This window comes from Drosophila guanche, unplaced genomic scaffold (genome assembly GCF_900245975.1).
Source record: "Drosophila guanche unplaced genomic scaffold, DGUA_6, whole genome shotgun sequence".
NCBI classification, from domain to species: Eukaryota; Metazoa; Arthropoda; class Insecta; order Diptera; family Drosophilidae; genus Drosophila; species Drosophila guanche.
Window position 1 is genome coordinate 39,091 of NW_022995778.1, and position 18,880 is coordinate 57,970.

The 18,880-nt window shown below is 46.1% G+C and overlaps 2 protein-coding genes across 2 annotated transcripts; both read right to left on the reverse strand.

Moving 5' to 3' along the window:
• Positions 1-2,640: 2,640 nt before the first annotated feature.
• Positions 2,641-3,524, reverse strand: LOC117591390 (protein mushroom body miniature-like). The gene is made up of 3 exons (XM_034284636.1): positions 3,417-3,524; positions 2,988-3,350; positions 2,641-2,897 (listed from the first exon to the last, which is right to left on the reverse strand). Exons 1-3 carry the CDS (start codon positions 3,522-3,524, stop codon positions 2,667-2,669), a joined length of 702 nt encoding a protein of 233 aa, XP_034140527.1. The 3' UTR covers positions 2,641-2,666.
• Positions 3,525-12,022: 8,498 nt separating this feature from the next.
• LOC117591382 lies at positions 12,023-12,801 on the reverse strand. Its single transcript, XM_034284626.1, has one exon. The coding sequence runs from the start codon at positions 12,755-12,757 to the stop codon at positions 12,038-12,040; it is 720 nt and encodes a 239-aa protein (XP_034140517.1). The 5' UTR covers positions 12,758-12,801; the 3' UTR covers positions 12,023-12,037.
• Between the last annotated feature and the right edge of the window lie 6,079 nt (positions 12,802-18,880).

The following is an 18,880-nucleotide window of genomic DNA, read 5'->3' on the forward strand; positions in this document are numbered from 1 at the left end:
AAGTTCGGCGAACGCTATGTGCTGTCCACCCAGACGTGCCGCGATTATGTCTCTTCGCAGTATGTGTATTATGTGACCAGTGAAATACCAGGCGTGGTGGCGAAGCTGCATGACCATGGGCGTGTCTACGTGTATGCCATGACCATCCAGGAGGCGGACAACTTGTTGATAGGACTATACCGCCTGATCTGCAATCACCGCATCATCGAGTGAATGCTGAGCCCACAGAGGACACGTAACAGGAGAATATGTGTGGGAACTACCTGGAGCACCTACCAACCACAACGCTTAATGAGCCCACAAGAAGGAAAAACACTCCAAATAACACAGATAAAGACAGATAGTTTGTCTACTGAATAACTCATAAATTGAAACCACAGTGTGGGATCGGGATCGGGATCGGGAACACTCTGGTATATGCGCCTTTTCCTCTAGGGTTCATTGGGGTCTGGCTATGTGGCTTCAATTGAATGGCATGCCAAGTGGTGGAAGAGTAGCAGTAGGAGACCGTGGCTCGTTTGGGGATTTGGCCAATCAAGGGGAATCAATTTGCTGTGGCCGCGCCGCGATGTGTGGCGATTGTGTCCAATGGCGAAATGTTAATTAAAGCCCGACTTTATGCTGTTTAATATAACAAAATTATTGAAATCGAATTTTTGTTGCTACTGATGCATGCCAAGCAAGGCACACACACACAGCCAGACACAAAAATGGTGAAAAATGGCAAATGGAAATGAAAATTTGATTTGTCTGCATTTTAATGAGTTGTGCCCACGGCAAAACTTCATAATTATGCGAGTGTGAAAATAAAGAACAAAAGCTTGTTACCAATTCATTGGCGGGCCCTGGGTGGGATCGCAGATGTGGCACAGCTGCCGCGGGGGGGTGGAGCACTTTCTGCTGCTCGCCTAATTGGAGCATTCATTTAACCGCGGAAGGGAGCGACGCATGGCCACGGTGGCCAAGCCCTGCATTCCGCAAAAGAACTTCCTTCAGCGGTGTGGCCAGCACCCTTGGCGTCTGCAGCCAGGTCGGCCTGGACAAGACTAGTCTTTGCGGCCATTCAGTGTCACTTTGAGAATCGCATGATGGACGTGAGGGAGGAGCTGTTCGAGCTGGACCGCGAGTATCTGCTCCAACAAATAGCCCGTGGCATTCTCAGCTATGCGGCCAATCTGCTGAACTGATAATCAAGCGGCCGTTAGCGTGATGTGAGGTGAGGTCAGTGAGGTCATCACGGATCTGCAACAGACCATGCTCAAGCCAGTCGTCAATCCACGCGGCCTCAACCATCCTTCCAGCTGCGGCACAGAGTGGTTTGTCCTTTGTCTATCCTCAATTTCCAACGTTCTACATATGTTTTTGGAAAAACGTTTCTGTATACATTGTCCGTGTATAGAAAATAGTGACAGACTCACATGAAACCACGTGAAACGACCAGCGACCCACGAACCCAGGGTACACAACATTTGTATGTTTTGGCCAAATGGGAAACATAGGCAAACATTATAGGACACACTCCCCTCAACTTAACCAATAAGTACAACACAGTTTGAATCTAATAAATGTGTGCACTACACAAAAAATAAATACTATCAACACATGCAACAGCTGGTCAGTCGATACTATCGATGGTTGAAAAAGCCGAAAATCGGTTGTTTCGGTTCACTATCGATAGTATGGACTTTCAAGATTGTTTAAAGACAAAATTGCATCTATTTTTATTAATGAATATTAAAATCATAGACAGACATGTTCTTGCCTTTTCGATCTATTGATCTAAGAACATTCCCGGCATCTATAATCTGCAAAATTACGTTGAGATCTCCGACACAGATTGACATTGTTTTTGCTTCGACTGGAGCCTGAGATGTTCAACATTTTTCTTTTCGCTATGGTGGAGCATTTTGGAACTGATATTTCAGATATGTTTGGATCATTGCTTTTATTTTTGAAGATTTTTACACCTTCATTTTCTTCTGTGGCGTTCTTCTTGGGAGTCTTTTTCTCCTTCTTCGACTTGCCAGGAGCGGACGAGAGTGTGGTGGTTGACAGTGCTGGCACGGCAAAGCGTTGCTGCTCCACATTGAACATGGCCTTCTGCTGCATGGCCATCTGCTCCCAATATGACTGCAGAGCAACGTTCATGTTCGGTGGCTTTGGACAGTCCTTGAGGCTATGATACTGGGCCGAGCACTTAATGCAGANACATTATAGGACACACTCCCCTCAACTTAACCAATAAGTACAACACAGTTTGAATCTAATAAATGTGTGCACTACACAAAAAATAAATACTATCAACACATGCAACAGCTGGTCAGTCGATACTATCGATGGTTGAAAAAGCCGAAAATCGGTTGTTTCGGTTCACTATCGATAGTATGGACTTTCAAGATTGTTTAAAGACAAAATTGCATCTATTTTTATTAATGAATATTAAAATCATAGACAGACATGTTCTTGCCTTTTCGATCTATTGATCTAAGAACATTCCCGGCATCTATAATCTGCAAAATTACGTTGAGATCTCCGACACAGATTGACATTGTTTTTGCTTCGACTGGAGCCTGTGATGTTCAACATTTTTCTTTTCGCTATGGTGGAGCATTTTGGAACTGATATTTCAGATATGTTTGGATCATTGCTTTTATTTTTGAAGATTTTTACATCTTCATTTTCTTCTGTGGCGTTTTCTTGGTCTTCTTGGGAGTCTTTTTCTCCTTCTTCGACTTGCCAGGCGCGGACGAGAGTGTGGTGGTTGACAGTGCTGGCACGGCAAAGCGTTGCTGCTCCACATTGAACATGGCCTTCTGCTGCATGGCCATCTGCTCCCAATATGACTGCAGAGCAACGTTCATGTTCGGTGGCTTTGGACAGTCCTTGAGGCTATGATACTGGGCCGAGCAGTTAAAGGATGTGTGGGAAATAAAAACGCAAACAAAATGAGATTTGTTTCTGTAACTAAAGCAGGAGAAATTGCTTACCTTCTTGTCGCAAATTGCACAGCGATTGTCGGGTTTTAGCTTGGTTTTACTTTTGCTGGATTTCTGCTGCTCAACCCCGTCCTCGTCCGCCTCACTGCTCTCCTCATCGGTATCGGTTATAGTGTAGTGACGCTCCAGAGGGCCCAGGCCAGTGACATTCTCCTGGGACAGGCTTTTCTTGTCGCTGCTCTCCGCTGGCTTTTCGAGAGGCTTCGGTGCAGGCTTCACAGCTTGAGCGTCTTTCTTCTCCTTCTCGATGTTAACGCCAACAAATGGCACTGTCGGTCGGTTTCGGTTCAATGACAGGCGGCTCTGCAGGTGCTTCTGCACGCCCACGGCCACGTCCACATCCACGTCCACGTTCTTGATTCATATTGTATTGGTGTCCATTTCCGCGTGACAGACAGAACCTGTTGAAATGATCGCCACGGCCTCCTCGGGTGCGCATGTCTGGGTTTTGTGGGGTACCACTAAGTGGTTCGAGTTGGAATGTCCTTGTCCGTTTTGCAGCCTCTTAAAGTGCCAGAATGACAACATTCGTCTGGGCCAGGCCTGGGCCTGGGACCCCACATGTATTGCTCGTAAACGAAAATTCGTTTTGATGATTACAGCCGGTACTCGAAGAAGGTATATTGTATTTGTGCACAAAGTGAATGTATGTAAAACACAGAATGAAGCGTTTCCGACCCCATAAAGTATATATATTCTTAATCAGCATCAATAGTTGAGAAGATTTAGCCATGTCTGTCTGTCCGTCCGTCTGTCCGTCCGTCTTGTTGAGCGCCTGGATCTCAGAGATCATAAAAGCTAGAGCCACCAAATTTTGCATCCAGACTTCTGTATGCTCACACGGTTACAAGTGTATTGAGTGTATCGTAAAAATGAGCCACGCGTCCTACAATTTTGAAGATTGAAGATGCTATGAAAAAGTTCAGCGCTATGTTGGCACCCGTGTTTGTACCAGCCAAGGTTATTAGTCGAGTTGGGACCACGTATTACCAATTAGCTACTGCAGATAAGAAAACCCCAGGAGTCTATCATCTAAAAGATATTCAGTTTAAACCTTAAGAACACTTACGTCTTCAACTGTGGTGTAGGGGCCGAAAGTAGGGAGAAAGCTTAGAGCATCAATGATAAACATAATTGCATATTCAGTAGAGATTAGCTTAAAAGTGCATTCCGAAAGAGAACTCCGAAAGTGGATCGTAAGCGCAAGCTTTACGCCGAGCTTACGAAAGAGAGTCGCTGCAGTGTTAGCACGTGTAAGCGAGAGCGTGCGCTTATCTTAAAGAAGAGAGTAAGGTATCGAGAGCATAGAATTTGCCCTTGACGTTTGACCGAAATTCCACTTAATTCAGCATTTCAACATCATCCGATCTTGAGCTTTATGTTCTGTACAGCCTAATTTAACTTGGATGAGTTTCGCTAGAGTTATTAGCAAAGAGTCGATCGAAGAAAAGAAACGTGATTGTGGCAAGCAGTATATATATATATACATATATATACGTAACCCACATATAACTTACGCAATCCCTCGCGGTGAAATGTTTGTGCAAACACCGTATATTCTAAGGAATCTCTGTGGATCGGTGCTAGTACCAAGTGTGAAGAATAACCAGCCAAGGTACGTCGGCCGTAGGCTACGAAAAGGGATCAGTGTAATTTATGTGAATTAAGTTTATAGGACAGAGGTCAGGCGCCCGTTTCGACGTTGCAGCCTAAGTGCGTATAAGTACATACACGGGGCGCTCTACTAGAGGCGTATCACCCAATCTAAAAGGGGTACCCTTCTAAACCCCTCTTCGGACGGAAACGCCGACCATCGAAAACCTCCGACTTGGGTCAACATTAGTGAGGCGTAACAACCCTTAGGAAGCCCGGTGCATAAGGAACCTTTAACCAGCTCCGGTTAGAAGACCAGGTTGTCGCGCACTTTAGTGCTTATGCAAGCGGCAGATCGACATCAAGCCGGATGTTCCACATTTTAGCCCAGTGTCCAGAGCTAGAACATTGGGCGTGATTTTGGCGGACCTGACCACAGAGAAGCCGCCGCCAACAGCAGGACAGATGTCCGCAGGTATGCTGTGTTAATTTGCACATTTTCTGGGATTAAGTTCAATATGCCATTTTATGGCCAATTCTCTGGCAGTTATATATATGTAGATTCAAGCGTCGGGAATCATGAGTGTTTGTAGAAGAGAGTGGGTATGAAATAGTTAATGGAAATTATCAAATCGTAACTGCAGGTACGCTCGTGTGCATATATTATTCATACCTTCTATTTTTCCCCAGAAACCAGCACCTACGCCATCCTTGAGCTCAACGATTACGAAAGGAGTAAGGGTATTCAAATACCAAAACCAAAAGAAACCTCTGAGTTTGTAAACTTAAAACCATATATGCACAGAGTATAAACGTAACCTGCGTGTTACTAAATATTTAACCATAACCGTAATCGTAACCGTAATGAATTCTTAAATTATTATAGGCGATAGACCGGTCTACCTTATAGACCGCCAAAAAAATGAATACCGCTGTAGGTTAAGAAAATTTCGAAGATATTGAATTATAATAATAATAAAAGTCATGGAAACATATCTGAAAGCCTTTGTTTTGAAATGCAGATTTAATATGTTCTAAATTCTAACGTCCGTCCTCAGACAAGCAAGATCGAAGTGGTGGGATGAAAACTGCCTGATTTTTCTAGGGTCTATACGGTTCGATTAACCAGTATAGCATAGGTTGGGAGGGTAGAGAAGAGGGATTCTCGACGACACCAGAGTTTCCCGTGATTGGAATAGAGTAGTTGATTTTATCATCCCCCTTTTTCTCAACCAAAAATAATTAATCCACTTGCCATACACTCAGTCCAATTTAACCGGTGTTCTGCCTTTTGATTTTTGATTCTTTTCAAAAGTGCACCTAAAACATTATGCGAGTGTGTGTCAGTACAAAACATAGGAGAGATTAGAACGAATCCCGACAATCCGGCGAGCTTAGCTAGAGCATAGCTAAGGGTGCACACGAAATCTCTTTGTACTAGTTTGGGTAAAAGTACAGCTATCAAACACCTGCACGACTTGTGAAATTGTTGGGGTCGTAGGTAAAGCCAGGATTTAGTTCTTTCCAATTTTGTAACTCGTCGAGAACAGATCTAAATAACTAATCTAAGTAACTTTTGTTTTATTTTATTCAAAAATATCCACACGTTTCGCTAGTCATTGCATTAGTTTTCATTTGAGTCGTGAAGCAAAAAGGCAAGAAATCAAGATGAGCAATAATAAGATCGGGAAAAATAAAGCAAGTCGAGTCAAGACCCAAAGGTAAGAGAAACAAATATCAAACAAATTCCGGAAAGCATATTCAGACAAAATGGAACATTCTAGCAGCACAGACGAGTTCGAACCCCTCGACTACGTGGCACAGCCAAATGGAAGCCTGCAAACACACCAGGATGCAGAGGGAGAGAAAAGGTACAGTTGGTAATTACATTTAAAGAATATATTTCCAAATCCTCAAATGCAGAAAAAAATCATCCATGGATCGCAAATTTTAACTTGAGCAGTACAGAAACTGATAAACAGAAACTGACAACAGAAACTGACAACAGAAACTGATAAAGATACAGAAAGAAATACAACAATTCAAAATATATCTATATCCCTTGTGGGTATCCCTTTTGCTATCAGTGCTCGTGCACTAAGAAGTTTGCCTAGTGCTTGCACAAATAATCCTCTGATGTCTTTCGCAACTAATAAATTGAAACCACGTACATTTATGATGTGTATAGAAACAATTTAAAATTTAAAATTTGAAAAAATAAACACAAAGATACAATTGTCCTACCGGGTATGAAAGTTGTGACGCGTAAGAAGCGTCTCCCATGTCCCTTCTCGTTTTGTTTGGTTTCCTCGTTGCTCCAGGACATCAGGCGATTCACTTGCCTGACTGTCTGCCTGCAGTTCACTCCTATTTTATGGCTTGCTGGCCTCCTCTTGGCTTCATGGCTTCCTGGCTTAATTGAGAAAGAGATTTGATTAATTTGCATGCCATAAACAATTTGCAATTTGTTTGTGCTCTTTCAAAGTCCGGGGCATACCGTAATTAAAGCAAAGCCCTGCGATGCTCAGAAACTTTGCCAGCGGAGAGAGAGACAGAGAGAGATTCCTCTTCACTGAGTTGAGTTCCACTGCTCCTCGTAGTGGTCCTCCCCTGCATCCTTCACCCTTTTGGAATGCCAGTTGAAGGAAGAGGTGAAAAGAAATGTCTGTCACCGAGGCAAGGTAAGCAGATTAAGGCCTGCGCCTTCACTGACTTGGCAATGCAGTTCAAGTCCATGCCACGAGATGCAAATGCTGATGATGATGATGATGATAATGATGCTGGGGCATGCCTCAGAATGCAGGAGTTGCTTGTGTATAAGCCAGCAAGGGAGCAAGAGTCGGAGTTTTCTTTTTGCTGCTGAATGTGTTTGCAAATATTTACCCAATGTATTCATGTGCAAACAATTACGCGTTCATTTGTGCGACTTTCAAGTGGGGCAGCAACACAAATGCAAACACATCAAACACAACAATGATGCTGCAGATGTAGAGGCAGATGTACATAGATGACGATTACTGCTCCAAGATGATAATCATAATCATGATGAGCGGATGGTGACAATCCCATCTCGGCGGCACTCCATTGACTCGCAGCCATCAGCCATCAGTCATCGCTCATCTCTCATCCGTTCTCCAGCCTTTGTTTTCATCCTCTGACATATGTACATATGTGTGCACAATACTCCTCCTTCTACTCTTCGTATCCTTGACCCGCTTTCGATTTTGTGAGTGTGCATGACAGGAGATAGAGAGAAACCTTTTGGCCTGGCCATTTGGATATGCAGGAATAATCTCGGCGCTGCTAATGGCTTGCATATAAATATTGTTGCGTTTGCAGCTCCTTTTTTTTAGGTGCTTTCTTCCGTCTTCTCCCTCTTTGTCTATTGTCTGGTCTTGCCCATTGAGGCTCTGCAGCTGAAAGAAATTTAAGTTGATAAATGTGGAAATTCGGAATTAGATTTAACGAGAAGGGACGTGTGAGACGCTTCTTAAGCGTGAGCGTAAGTAGTCTGGATGCAAAATTTGGTAGCTTTTATAGTCTCTGAGATCCAGGCGCTTAACAAGACGGACGGACAGACGTTCAGACGGACGGACAGACAGACGTGAAGGAAACGATTCCTTCTGTGTTTTACATACATTCACTTTGTGCACTAATACAATATACCCTATTTACTCTTCGAGTACCGGGTATAAAAATGAAACACAAAGTCAAAGTCCAAGCAAGCGTCAGGCCAGGGAGGGGGAATAAATCTCGCCGTTTTTGCTCTGCAAAGATTAGCTGAAAATTGTAAGTGTTTGGCATCTCCCACCTTTTGCTTGGATTGCTTAAACAGTTCGTTAAGTTTAGCTGATTTGCCCGCCGGCGGGAGGGGGGAAGGACCAACAGAGGCTCAACAAAATGAGGCAGCAACCTCAGTGGTCATGGCAGAGGCAGACTGCCATGGTGGCAAAGTGGCAGGTGCAAACATATTGCTGCAGAAATATGCCAGCACTCTGTCTGCTCCGCCTTGCCAGAACAAGACAATTGACTGGAAAATGTTGTTAATGAACTTTGTGCGACATTTTGATTAGCTGTCAGGTGGCGTCGGCGGCGGGGCACCCACCACGAGACGGTGCCAGTCCGGTTCGTGTCGTGTTTTGCAAAAGGAAAAGGTCAACAAGTGACTCGGATGCCAAATGATGGATGTCAAAGTTGCTTCTGGTAGCACTTGACACACATTTTGGCTCCTCTGGCTGTGTGGCACGAGCCGAGAGGCAGAGCTGGAGCAGAAATGAAGATGGAAATGGCAATGGAAATGGGGAAGCAGCAGCGACAGATAGATATGGGAAGCAACGAACGGAGACAGACAGACGGACAGAGAGAGAGAGAATGGGTGGGGGGAGGAAAGGGAAACAGAGATTCGGATTCGTACCCGGACAATGGCATTTTGTCACACTGTGATAGAACAACGAAAATAAACAGTCTCGCGTGGGTGAGGGAGTGAAACAGGACAAGACACGACAAGACAAGGAACAACGAGATGGAATGGAATGGAATGGAATGGGTGGGGGGGAGATGAGGGGGAATGATAGGAGGGGCGGGCAGAGTAGAGAAAAAAAGTTTGTGCGGAAAAGTTGTAAACTTAATTTATAGTTTTTAAGCAGCCGCCAAAAGGGTGGCAGGGTAGCAGGGTGCAGGGTCACAGTTAGAAAAATGTGTGTTCGCTGCCATCACACACACACACACTCACGCAGAGGGTGTGAGAGAGAGAGAGAGAGAGAGAAATTTTCACATTTCATTCTCGCCTCGTCGCCAGGAATTTCCAAATGAAATATTTGACTTTTAGTCTAAAAAGTCAGCAGAAAAGTTGGGCAAACAGACTGCGACCAAGTACCCTAGTAGATGGCCCCCAGACGCGCCACCCAACCGCCCCCAAGCCGCATTTAAATGTGCATTAAGTGCACAGCGAGGCAGGGTTAGGTATGTAGTCGGGTGCAAGGCTTTAAAAAAACAAAAAAAACAAAAATCTCGCCATGTACATGCAGTACATCAGCGGAATGCGGAATGCGGAATGCACTACACGGAAGAGCACAGATCTGATCTGATTTCATTAAAACTGCATTCTTTTCGATATGAACTGAGAACGAACCCGCTGTTGAATGTACATACATACATACATACATCCCAATTTCACGCACATCAAAAAGTGGACCACAAAATCCAACGCACGTGTTTGCATACTTACATATTTATGTGTGTGGTTGTGTGTGTGTGCGAGTTGTGTATTGCATACTGATCTTCCACTTTCTGGAAACCACACTGTCCAATGCTGGGCATCCGCTCCACAGGTCAACAAGCCACACTCCCTCCCTGCAGCCGTCGCCAGGCCAAAGAAGTTGCAGCACGAACAAGAAATATTTCTTATTTGAAAATGAAACAACAAGTAAGATCCGCGTGCCAATAGACTTGTGTGATATTTAATGGGATATTTGGAAACATCGATTAAAAATCGTTCGTTATCCATATTCGAGCTTTGGGAATATTTTTACTGTGTCCCCTGATTCTGATATACTTATTTTCTTTTGGCAATTTCAACGTTTTTGCGCCCCTTGCCACATATGTAGATCTATTACGCTATGGATTCTATCGATAGGATTCTCCGACCTCTTGCCTACACGCGATCAGGAGGCGGTTCAGCAAACAAAAACCAAAGTCATGGACCATGCAGATCAAATGTAAATGCCAAATAAAATGATTGTCATATGTGTTGCGTGAGTTCGTAATGGAAACCAAAGAAGTTCAACAACTAAATGTGCAAATGTGATGGCTAGTCCAGTGCCCAGAGTGTGCTGCGTTAAGCTGAGGTGTTGATGCCACTACATGCTACATTCTGACAACAAGATCCAGAACTGCCAAACGAAGCATAGAAGCGAAGAAGGTTTTGACAGGCGGCACGGCACGGCCCTGATGCGTCCACCCATTTGGGTGGGTCTCCCCTTGTTGACCGTGTTACACATCTCAGCCTCTATGTCAACACGTTCTGGGTGTGGCAGAAGACTCGAAGAACGGGTTGAGGCTATACCATACCAGAGATAAGTTCGAGACGAGACCAGACGTGGAGTGCGTAATTATAGACTTGTAGTGGGTAGTGCCGTGCCTCGCAATGGACAGCTATCCATTGAACATTTTCCAATTCAATAGGCCCTGACGATGGGCAGATATTTTTACGAGACAGTGGGGGCTGGGTGTCTAAATGACTTGAGTGTTTTGTCCATTGGCCAGGCAATGTCTTCCACAGCGCCCATTCAGGGTCCAATTTAGCCTTGATGTGTCCTCATCGTTGTCGTTGGCCCGCCCTAGGGATGTTTCTCCTTTCTCGGAGCACGCACACGTAGACGAGCGGACAAGTGGACACTGGACACACAATCCAAATGGGAATGGCAATGGGAGTGGGCATTTGAAATCCTTGTGACGACTTTACTGATTTTCCCTCAATGAAAATGCCAACATGTGGCAGCAAACAGAAGCAGTACAGGAGAGTACAGCCGTGCAGAGCAGTGCAGGCCAAAGATTGTGTCCGTGTGGCTGTGTGGCACGAAGGAGATACAAATGCATCGTAAACATGTCGCCGCGTTATATTGGGACGTCAAGCAGCCAGCAAGCATCGCCTGGCCGTTGCCATTGTTTGCTTTTCCCTGCCATGCCTTGCCCCACTTGGCCACATCTTGCCACTGATTGCCGTTGCAGCTTAAAGTCAAGAGTTTGCAGGTTGGCATCCACGGTAACGGCAACGGCAACGGCAACGGCAACGGCTACAGCTGGTTGCTTGGGCTGGAATGCAATAATGTCGATAGTTCCGGCAGTTTGTTTCGTGTCGGTTATTATTGAAACTCATAATGCAAAAATTGCACTTAAAAACTCTCGACTCCAGCTCCGATTTCGATTTCGATTGGATCTGATTTGATTTGATCTGTGCCACTGGCTGTGGCCATACAACTGGCTGTGTGTGTCGTGTGGCATGGCCTGTCTGAATGCCTGCCAAAACATAAACACATAAAAGACAACAATTTATGGCACATTTGCAGCCTCAGCTGTATCCGCCCTGTATCCCGTATCGCGTATCCCGTATCCGTATCCTCGCTTCCTTCCTTCCTTCCTGGCGAATGTTGGTCCTGCTGCTGCTAGCGAACGAGTCTGTTGAGGCCGTAAAAAAGTGATGCCCCAGAAAAAGGGGCAATAAAGCTGGCAAGCGGAATCAATAATGCGAGCAGACGCGGACCGAGGCGAGCCGCCTTGCCAAATGTGAGCCATAAACTGGCTTCAATTTGTGCGCCAAGGTGCCAAACCCAGCCACGCCCCAGCCACAGCCACAGCACCCAAACATATTTCAGCTCCACTCTAGTGGTCCCATAACTGCGCCACCAGATGAGCCGCAAAAGCGGAAAATGTGGCGATTAGCTGAGACTTCAATTTGCGAGCTTGGGCTGTGGCTGCAGCTCGCCATTGATCACCAGCTCGAGGAAAACGGCCGACTGCCCCGAGTCGCACAACTCCTCGAGATCCTTCTCTTCGATGTGCAGAAAGTAGGGATCCGGTGCAGTGAGAAAGTGATTGATGTGGACGCGCGTGGCGAAGTTGCGTAGGAGGAGGCGCTGCCGCTGCTGGCACTTTAGTTCGCTGTTGATGATCCCCAGGGTGACGGCCACGGGTCGACGGATGGCCGGACACAGCAGCCAGATGAGCAGCAGTTTGCCCAACTCCCGGTCGACGTCTCTGCGCTCAGTCGGCCCGGGTCGGCAGCAGGGTGGCGTCAACAAGGACTTCCAGGTGGTGCGGCAGACCATCACCAGCACGGGCACGTGCAGGCTAAGCGCTTGGACGCTCTGCGACAGATCACGCTGCGGCACCGATAGATCCCAGCGGCCGTCGCCCCGCCAGTTGAGCACGGCCAGGCACAGGTCCCGGCCCAGCGGCAGGTGGTCGTGGTCCAGCATCAGCAGCGTCACCGCTCCCGTGACCACCTCCCGCAGCTGCGTCTGCACGGCGATCAGCGTGGACGGGGGCGAGCTGTCCATGTGGGCGCTCATTATGTGACGCAGCAGGTGCGAGTGGGCCACCAGCTCCATGCAGTCATCGATGGGGCAGAGCGCTGGCGGATACGCATCTTCCAGCTCCTCTGTGGTCATTGTGCCACAGCTGCGCAATGGAAATCTCTTCAAAGCGAAGTTACCCATGGCAAATTTTATTTTTTTTTTCTTTTTCGGAATTTTTACTACAAATTTAGTTATGAAAAATATCAAGCAGTGTCGAGAGTGGAGGCTCCAGGGCTCCAAGTTCTCGGTGTAGCTAAAATGTGTCCATTGAAGCCTCAAGAGCAATCTGGAATTCCATTTGGAAATTGCTGAAAACAACATGTTGTCCGTCTGAATTCTGTCTGCCTAATGCCCAATGATTTCCGCGATTTGCTGCTTGCATTAATTGATTGAAATATATGGCCATTCACTGAACTTTCGTTTGTTTATGTTTTAGCGCATTTTGTTTGGTTCTTCTTCTCTTTTTAGGGATGTGCGCGGCAGTTACACGCGCAGCGATAGTATCTGTTCATATATCGATTATATTTTAACCCTTGACCAACCCACAAAACAAATTTTAATACTTGCAGAAGCTTTCTCTGTGGGTGGTTAGTTGGTGTGCATTTTTTTCTACCATTAAGCTTCAGTAGTAAGCTTAGTATTTGCTTCAGGCTCAGTTCAGGTGTCCATCTGCAATGCAATTGTCCGTCCGTGCGTGTCCCGTGAACTACAAACTACAAACGGAACTAAGCGGTGTCCGCCCTCCTGCCACCACAGCTGATGATGATGATGATGACGCGAGCCGACAGCGATGCTTTTTTCCTTTGTCCCATCCTGCCCCATCACTTTATCAGAATCTTTGTTCCGTGCTCGCTGGGCAGTCGCTTCTGATGGTGAATTAATGACAGGAATGTGGCATTTAGCTGAGAATTCCATACTGAATACCCTGCCCTGTCCTTTTAAACCCATTGCAGGAGGTAGCATACGACTGTGAAATGACCAAAAACTAGACACACAATTGCATTGCATACCCGTTGATATCCCTTTCAAGGGATACCAAATGCTTCGGTATGCAAGTGGATAGCCCAGCCAGTGGCCATGCTGTCGGAATGCATAATTGAAATGCGAATCGGGACGCGTCCCCCGACTGTCTGGAAGATAAGAAAACGACAGCTCTGTCCACGTTCGGGTGCATCTGCGACAGTGAGAGAACGGTAAGACGGTCGCCACGGTTGCCCCCACGCTTGCAGCGAACTCTGTCAAACAGAGTGAAAGTGAGGATGAGACGTGGCCTGGTCAAGGCATGGGGGCATTGCGAAACGGGAGAGGAAAGTAAGCAGAAGAGGAAAGTTTGAAAGCCTTAGCCATGCTTTAGAGAGAATATGAAACAGAAGCGCAAACTCTGTCGAAGATCAGTCAACGATCAGACTCAGACTGTTGAACGATCTTCCCATGATTTGGTTCAGCAACTGAAGTGTCGGGTGGAGGGAGTGGATTAAATATCCTAGGAATAGTTCCCATGCATAACTGGAATAAGCATTGATATGGCTGGGATGTATGTTCCTGCTCTCACACACACATTACATCGCATTATTGCTCATACGCAGAGCGAGCCATGGGCGTCTGGCTCTGGCTTTGGCTTTGGCGATCTTAGTGCTCGATAGGAGGCCGCAACAGCTGCCAGTTGTTGTGTGCTCGTATATGGGTGTTTGCACACTGATGTATATGTTTATATAATTCCCACTTACCGCTGCTGCCACACCAGTTTATGCCCCACTCCAACGACACGACACTCTTACTCTACCACACCACCTTCCTCTGTCTATGGCTCTGTCTCTGTCTCTGTGTAGCTGTTGTTCCTCCAATGTTTGGCTTTTATTTGCTGTGTATGTGCTTAAGTCTTGGCACACATTGACAGTGTTCGGTGGGTGGTGCTGCCATTGCCATTGCCATTGCCTCTGCCGTTACCGTAGCCCAAAACGGAGCAAACAAAACCCGAAACGAGGCGAAATGAAAATTATGCTCCCTTTGGCATTAAGTTTATGAATAACGAGCACATGTAAGTCGGAGTCGGAGTCACAGTCCTCCAGTCCTGCACTCTTTGGGGGCAGGCCAAGGAGTGTGTGTGTGTGTGTGTGTGTGTTTGCTCTTCACTGGAGCTTACAGGAATTTATTTTGTGCCATAACTACGCACATACCCAGAGACATACACTGCTGTGTCCTGTGTCCTCCGCCGCATCCTGTCTGCCGATCAAAAGGTGTTAAATTCAGTTGTTCCTCAGCGCACAAAGAACCACAAAAAAAAAGCCCAAAGACATGCAACGAGCCAAGCAGGACACTGGAAAAGTCTGTGGCTGTTGTCTACCAACTGTTTGATACCCTCAGGCAGAGCTTTGCTCCTGCAAACACCCTAGGAAAGCTTTTAAATATGTTTTTCGCCTCTGCCTTTTGGCTTCGTTTATTTTCTGGAATACAGGGTACAGTACTGGGGCCAGGCAACAGGATACAGTGGGGAAAACAGTGGGGACTTTGACGAGTTTCATTTGCGATCAATTTGATCGTCCATCGATCGTCCATCGATCGGCCATCCATTGGTCTCGACATCTGTCAGCACAGATTTAAATTCATTTCTCACTTTCTCCAGCTCTCAATTAAATTCGCTGCCACAGCTCTCTCGATTTCGCTGATTCTCCATTAAAATGTTGCAGCTGAAGTTGCAGCTGTCGTCTTGCAATTGTTTGACTCAATATTTCAGCTTCTTGGCAGTTTCATTTTAAATAAATAAAGGCAACTTTTCTGCCAGAGTAAGATTGCTCGTGTGTGTGCGTATATCGGGTGCCTCAAGTTACAAATAAAACGCAACCAAAATGAGCTTAAGAGCTTATGGAACGCTAAACAAACAGCGGAGCTCAGAAAGCCGCGACGCTGACGCTGATGCACACACATACACTCATACATAGGTATGTGGATTTGTTATGGCTTGGTCCTGGTCCTCGCTTGTGGCTTACAGCTCCTTGGCTGATTCCTCCTTTGACTAGTCGCTGGCTTGAAAGGGAATCGCTTTCGCCTTTTATGACTAAGTCAAATATGAAAGTAAGTTGCCATCAGCTCACTCTGACTGACTGCCACGCCTCCCTCTGACGCCCTTTTAACACAGTCCCGCTCTCACTCTCCCTCTCTCTCTCTCTCTCTCTCTCTCTCTTGCCATCACAGGCAGCGATCCCCAAAGGGCAAGGAAGCAGGACAATTTGATTTATTGCCACTTAAAAGGCAACATTCAGTTTTCTTTATTCTTTTTTTTTTGTTCTCTTTGCAAGAGCATGAGCCATGGACCATGCCTGTGGGGTATGCTGTGCGGTGAGGGGCGGCGGGAAATAAATAACACGTTTACACATCCAAATGAAGCTGCCATAGAGCTGGGTGAAGGGTGCTTGTGTGGGTGGCTGTTGGGCTGTTTGCCTGTGCGGTTCTCCCAAAAGTTGTTGAGACTTACAATGGCGACGAGATTGTTAATAAGAATGCATATATTATGCCAACACCCAACATGTGTGCCCAAGCTACCACTCAACCATCCCACCCACCACCCCCGCCAACAACCAACACCGCCAATTAATCGTCAGAGCGGGCCGACGTAAGCGCCACTCGAAGGAAAGCAAGAGAGAGAGAGAGAGAGAATGGCAGAGAGAAGCGTGGGGGTGGGGCGCCATTCGAACGAGTCGTGAATCGAAAAAGTGAGCCAGCACAACATCCACTCGATTGGCACTTGCTGCTCTGCCTAGTGCACTGCTTGTCGTTGAGGCAAAGCGCACTGCTTATCCATCGATTAACCGCTAGCATTTGCCCCTCAGCTCCCACCCATTCCGCTTTGTGGATGCAGGTGGCCTATGGCTTGTTCCGCTTTTTGGCACATTTTCGATGCGACATTTGCGAGAGCTGTTAATGGGGAATGGAAACTGTCTCTCATTCATATTAAATACTACATAAATATCTGTACCTTAGCGGTTATTTGTCAAATTTCACATTTTTTCTTCATCTGTCATCTACATCTACATCACTTCTCACGCCAACACGCTCCGTTAGCTCGCCCCCCTCCCCTAGAGCCAAACACAGCAGAGTCTCGGCAGATGCAGAGAATGGGAAAAGATCAACAAAAGCTGCTGGACAGGGTGGGTTTAGCCACTGAAAATGAATTTCTTCATTCTGGCTATAATAATGAACCAATCGGATCCCAATTCGATGTTCTGATAGATATGATTATTCTCTACGAAACGGCGTTTTTAGTTTTCCTTTATCTTCAAAATTGTAGGAAGCGTGGCTCATTTTTACGATACACTCAATACACTTGTAACCGTGTGAGCATACAGAAGTCTGGATGCAAAATTTGGTGGCCCTAGCTTTTATGATCTCTGAGATCCAGGCGCTCAACAAGACGGACGGACAGACGGACGGACGGACGGACAGACAGACATGGCTAAAGAATATATATACTTTATGGGGTCGGAAACGCTTCCTTCTGTGTGTTACATACATTCACTTTGTGCACAAATACAATATACCCTCTTCGAGTACCGGCTGTAATCATCAAAACGAATTTTCGTTTACGAGCAATACATGTGGGGTCCCAGGCCCAGGCCTGGCCCAGACGAATGTTGTCATTCTGGCACTTTAAGAGGCTGCAAAACGGACAAGGACATTCCAACTCGAACCACTTAGTGGTACCCCACAAAACCCAGACATGCGCACCCGAGGAGGCCGTGGCGATCATTTCAACAGGTTCTGTCTGTCACGCGGAAATGGACACCAATACAATATGAATCAAGAACGTGGACGTGGACGTGGATGTGGACGTGGCCGTGGGCGTGCAGAAGCACCTGCAGAGCCGCCTGTCATTGAACCGAAACCGACCGACAGTGCCATTTGTTGGCGTTAACATCGAGAAGGAGAAGAAAGACGCTCAAGCTGCACCGAAGCCTCTCGAAAAGCCAGCGGAGAGCAGCGACAAGAAAAGCCTATCCCAGGAGAATGTCACTGGCCTGGGCCCTCTGGAGCGTCACTACACTATAACCGATACCGATGAGGAGAGCAGTGAGGCGGACGAGGACGGGGTTGAGCAGCAGAAATCCACGTTTTCATTTTGGTTCGATTTTGGGCTGTTAGCGACACGTTAAACGCTGTTCTTCCATTCGTTAAAGAGGACGAAATCAATGTCTTTGTTTAGAGTTTTTGTTTGCGTTTTTATTTCCCACACATCCTTTAACTGCTCGGCCCAGTATCATAGCCTCAAGGACTGTCCAAAGCCACCGAACATGAACGTTGCTCTGCAGTCATATTGGGAGCAGATGGCCATGCAGCAGAAGGCCATGTTCAATGTGGAGCAGCAACGCTTTGCCGTGCCAGCACTGTCAACCACCACACTCTCGTCCGCTCCTGGCAAGTCGAAGAAGGAGAAAAAGACTCCCAAGAAGAACGCCACAGAAGAAAATGAAGGTGTAAAAATCTTCAAAAATAAAAGCAATGATCCAAACATATCTGAAATATCAGTTCCAAAATGCTCCACCATAGCGAAAAGAAAAATGTTGAACATCACAGGCTCCAGTCGAAGCAAAAACAATGTCAATCTGTGTCGGAGATCTCAACGTAATTTTGCAGATTATAGATGCCGGGAATGTTCAATCTAGTTATCTAGCTTTTCCGTTCTTGTACAGACAGATACTAAAATTATAAGTAATTATTTTTATCTACGTTAAAACAGAAATTTGTTAGAACTTTCAGGTATGATAGCTATCACTTGGCTTTGTTGGCTAAAAGCCGAAAAAGTTGGTAGCTATCATAGCTGACTGGTCGACAACGTACACAACTATCATAAATAATTTTGTGTAGTGCACACATTTATTAGATTCAAACTGTGTTGTACTTATTGGTTAAGTTGAGGGGAGTGTGTCCTATAATGTTTGCCTATGTTTCCCATTTGGCCAAAACATACAAATGTTGTGTACCCTGGGTTCGTGGGTCGCTGGTCGTTTCACGTGGTTTCATGTGAGTCTGTCACTATTTTCTATACACGGACAATGTATACAGAAACGTTTTTCCAAAAACATATGTAGAACGTTGGAAATTGAGGATAGACAAAGGACAAACCACTCTGTGCCGCACCTGGAAGGATGGTTGAGGCCGCGTGGATTGACGACTGGCTTGAGCATGGTCTGTTGCAGATCCGTGATGACCTCACTGACCTCA

Bases quoted from the DNA above. Each gene is read 5' to 3' on its own strand.
- LOC117591390 (XM_034284636.1), bottom strand. From the start codon at position 3,524: ATGTTGTCATTCTGGCACTTTAAGAGGCTGCAAAACGGACAAGGACAT. The intron at 3,351-3,416 runs GTGGCGATCATT...ATATGAATCAAG, and splicing joins CATGCGCACCCGAGGAGGCC to AACGTGGACGTGGATGTGGA. The intron at 2,898-2,987 runs GTAAGCAATTTC...TGCTCGGCCCAG, and splicing joins GTGCAATTTGCGACAAGAAG to TATCATAGCCTCAAGGACTG.
- LOC117591382 (XM_034284626.1), bottom strand. From the start codon at position 12,757: ATGACCACAGAGGAGCTGGAAGATGCGTATCCGCCAGCGCTCTGCCCC.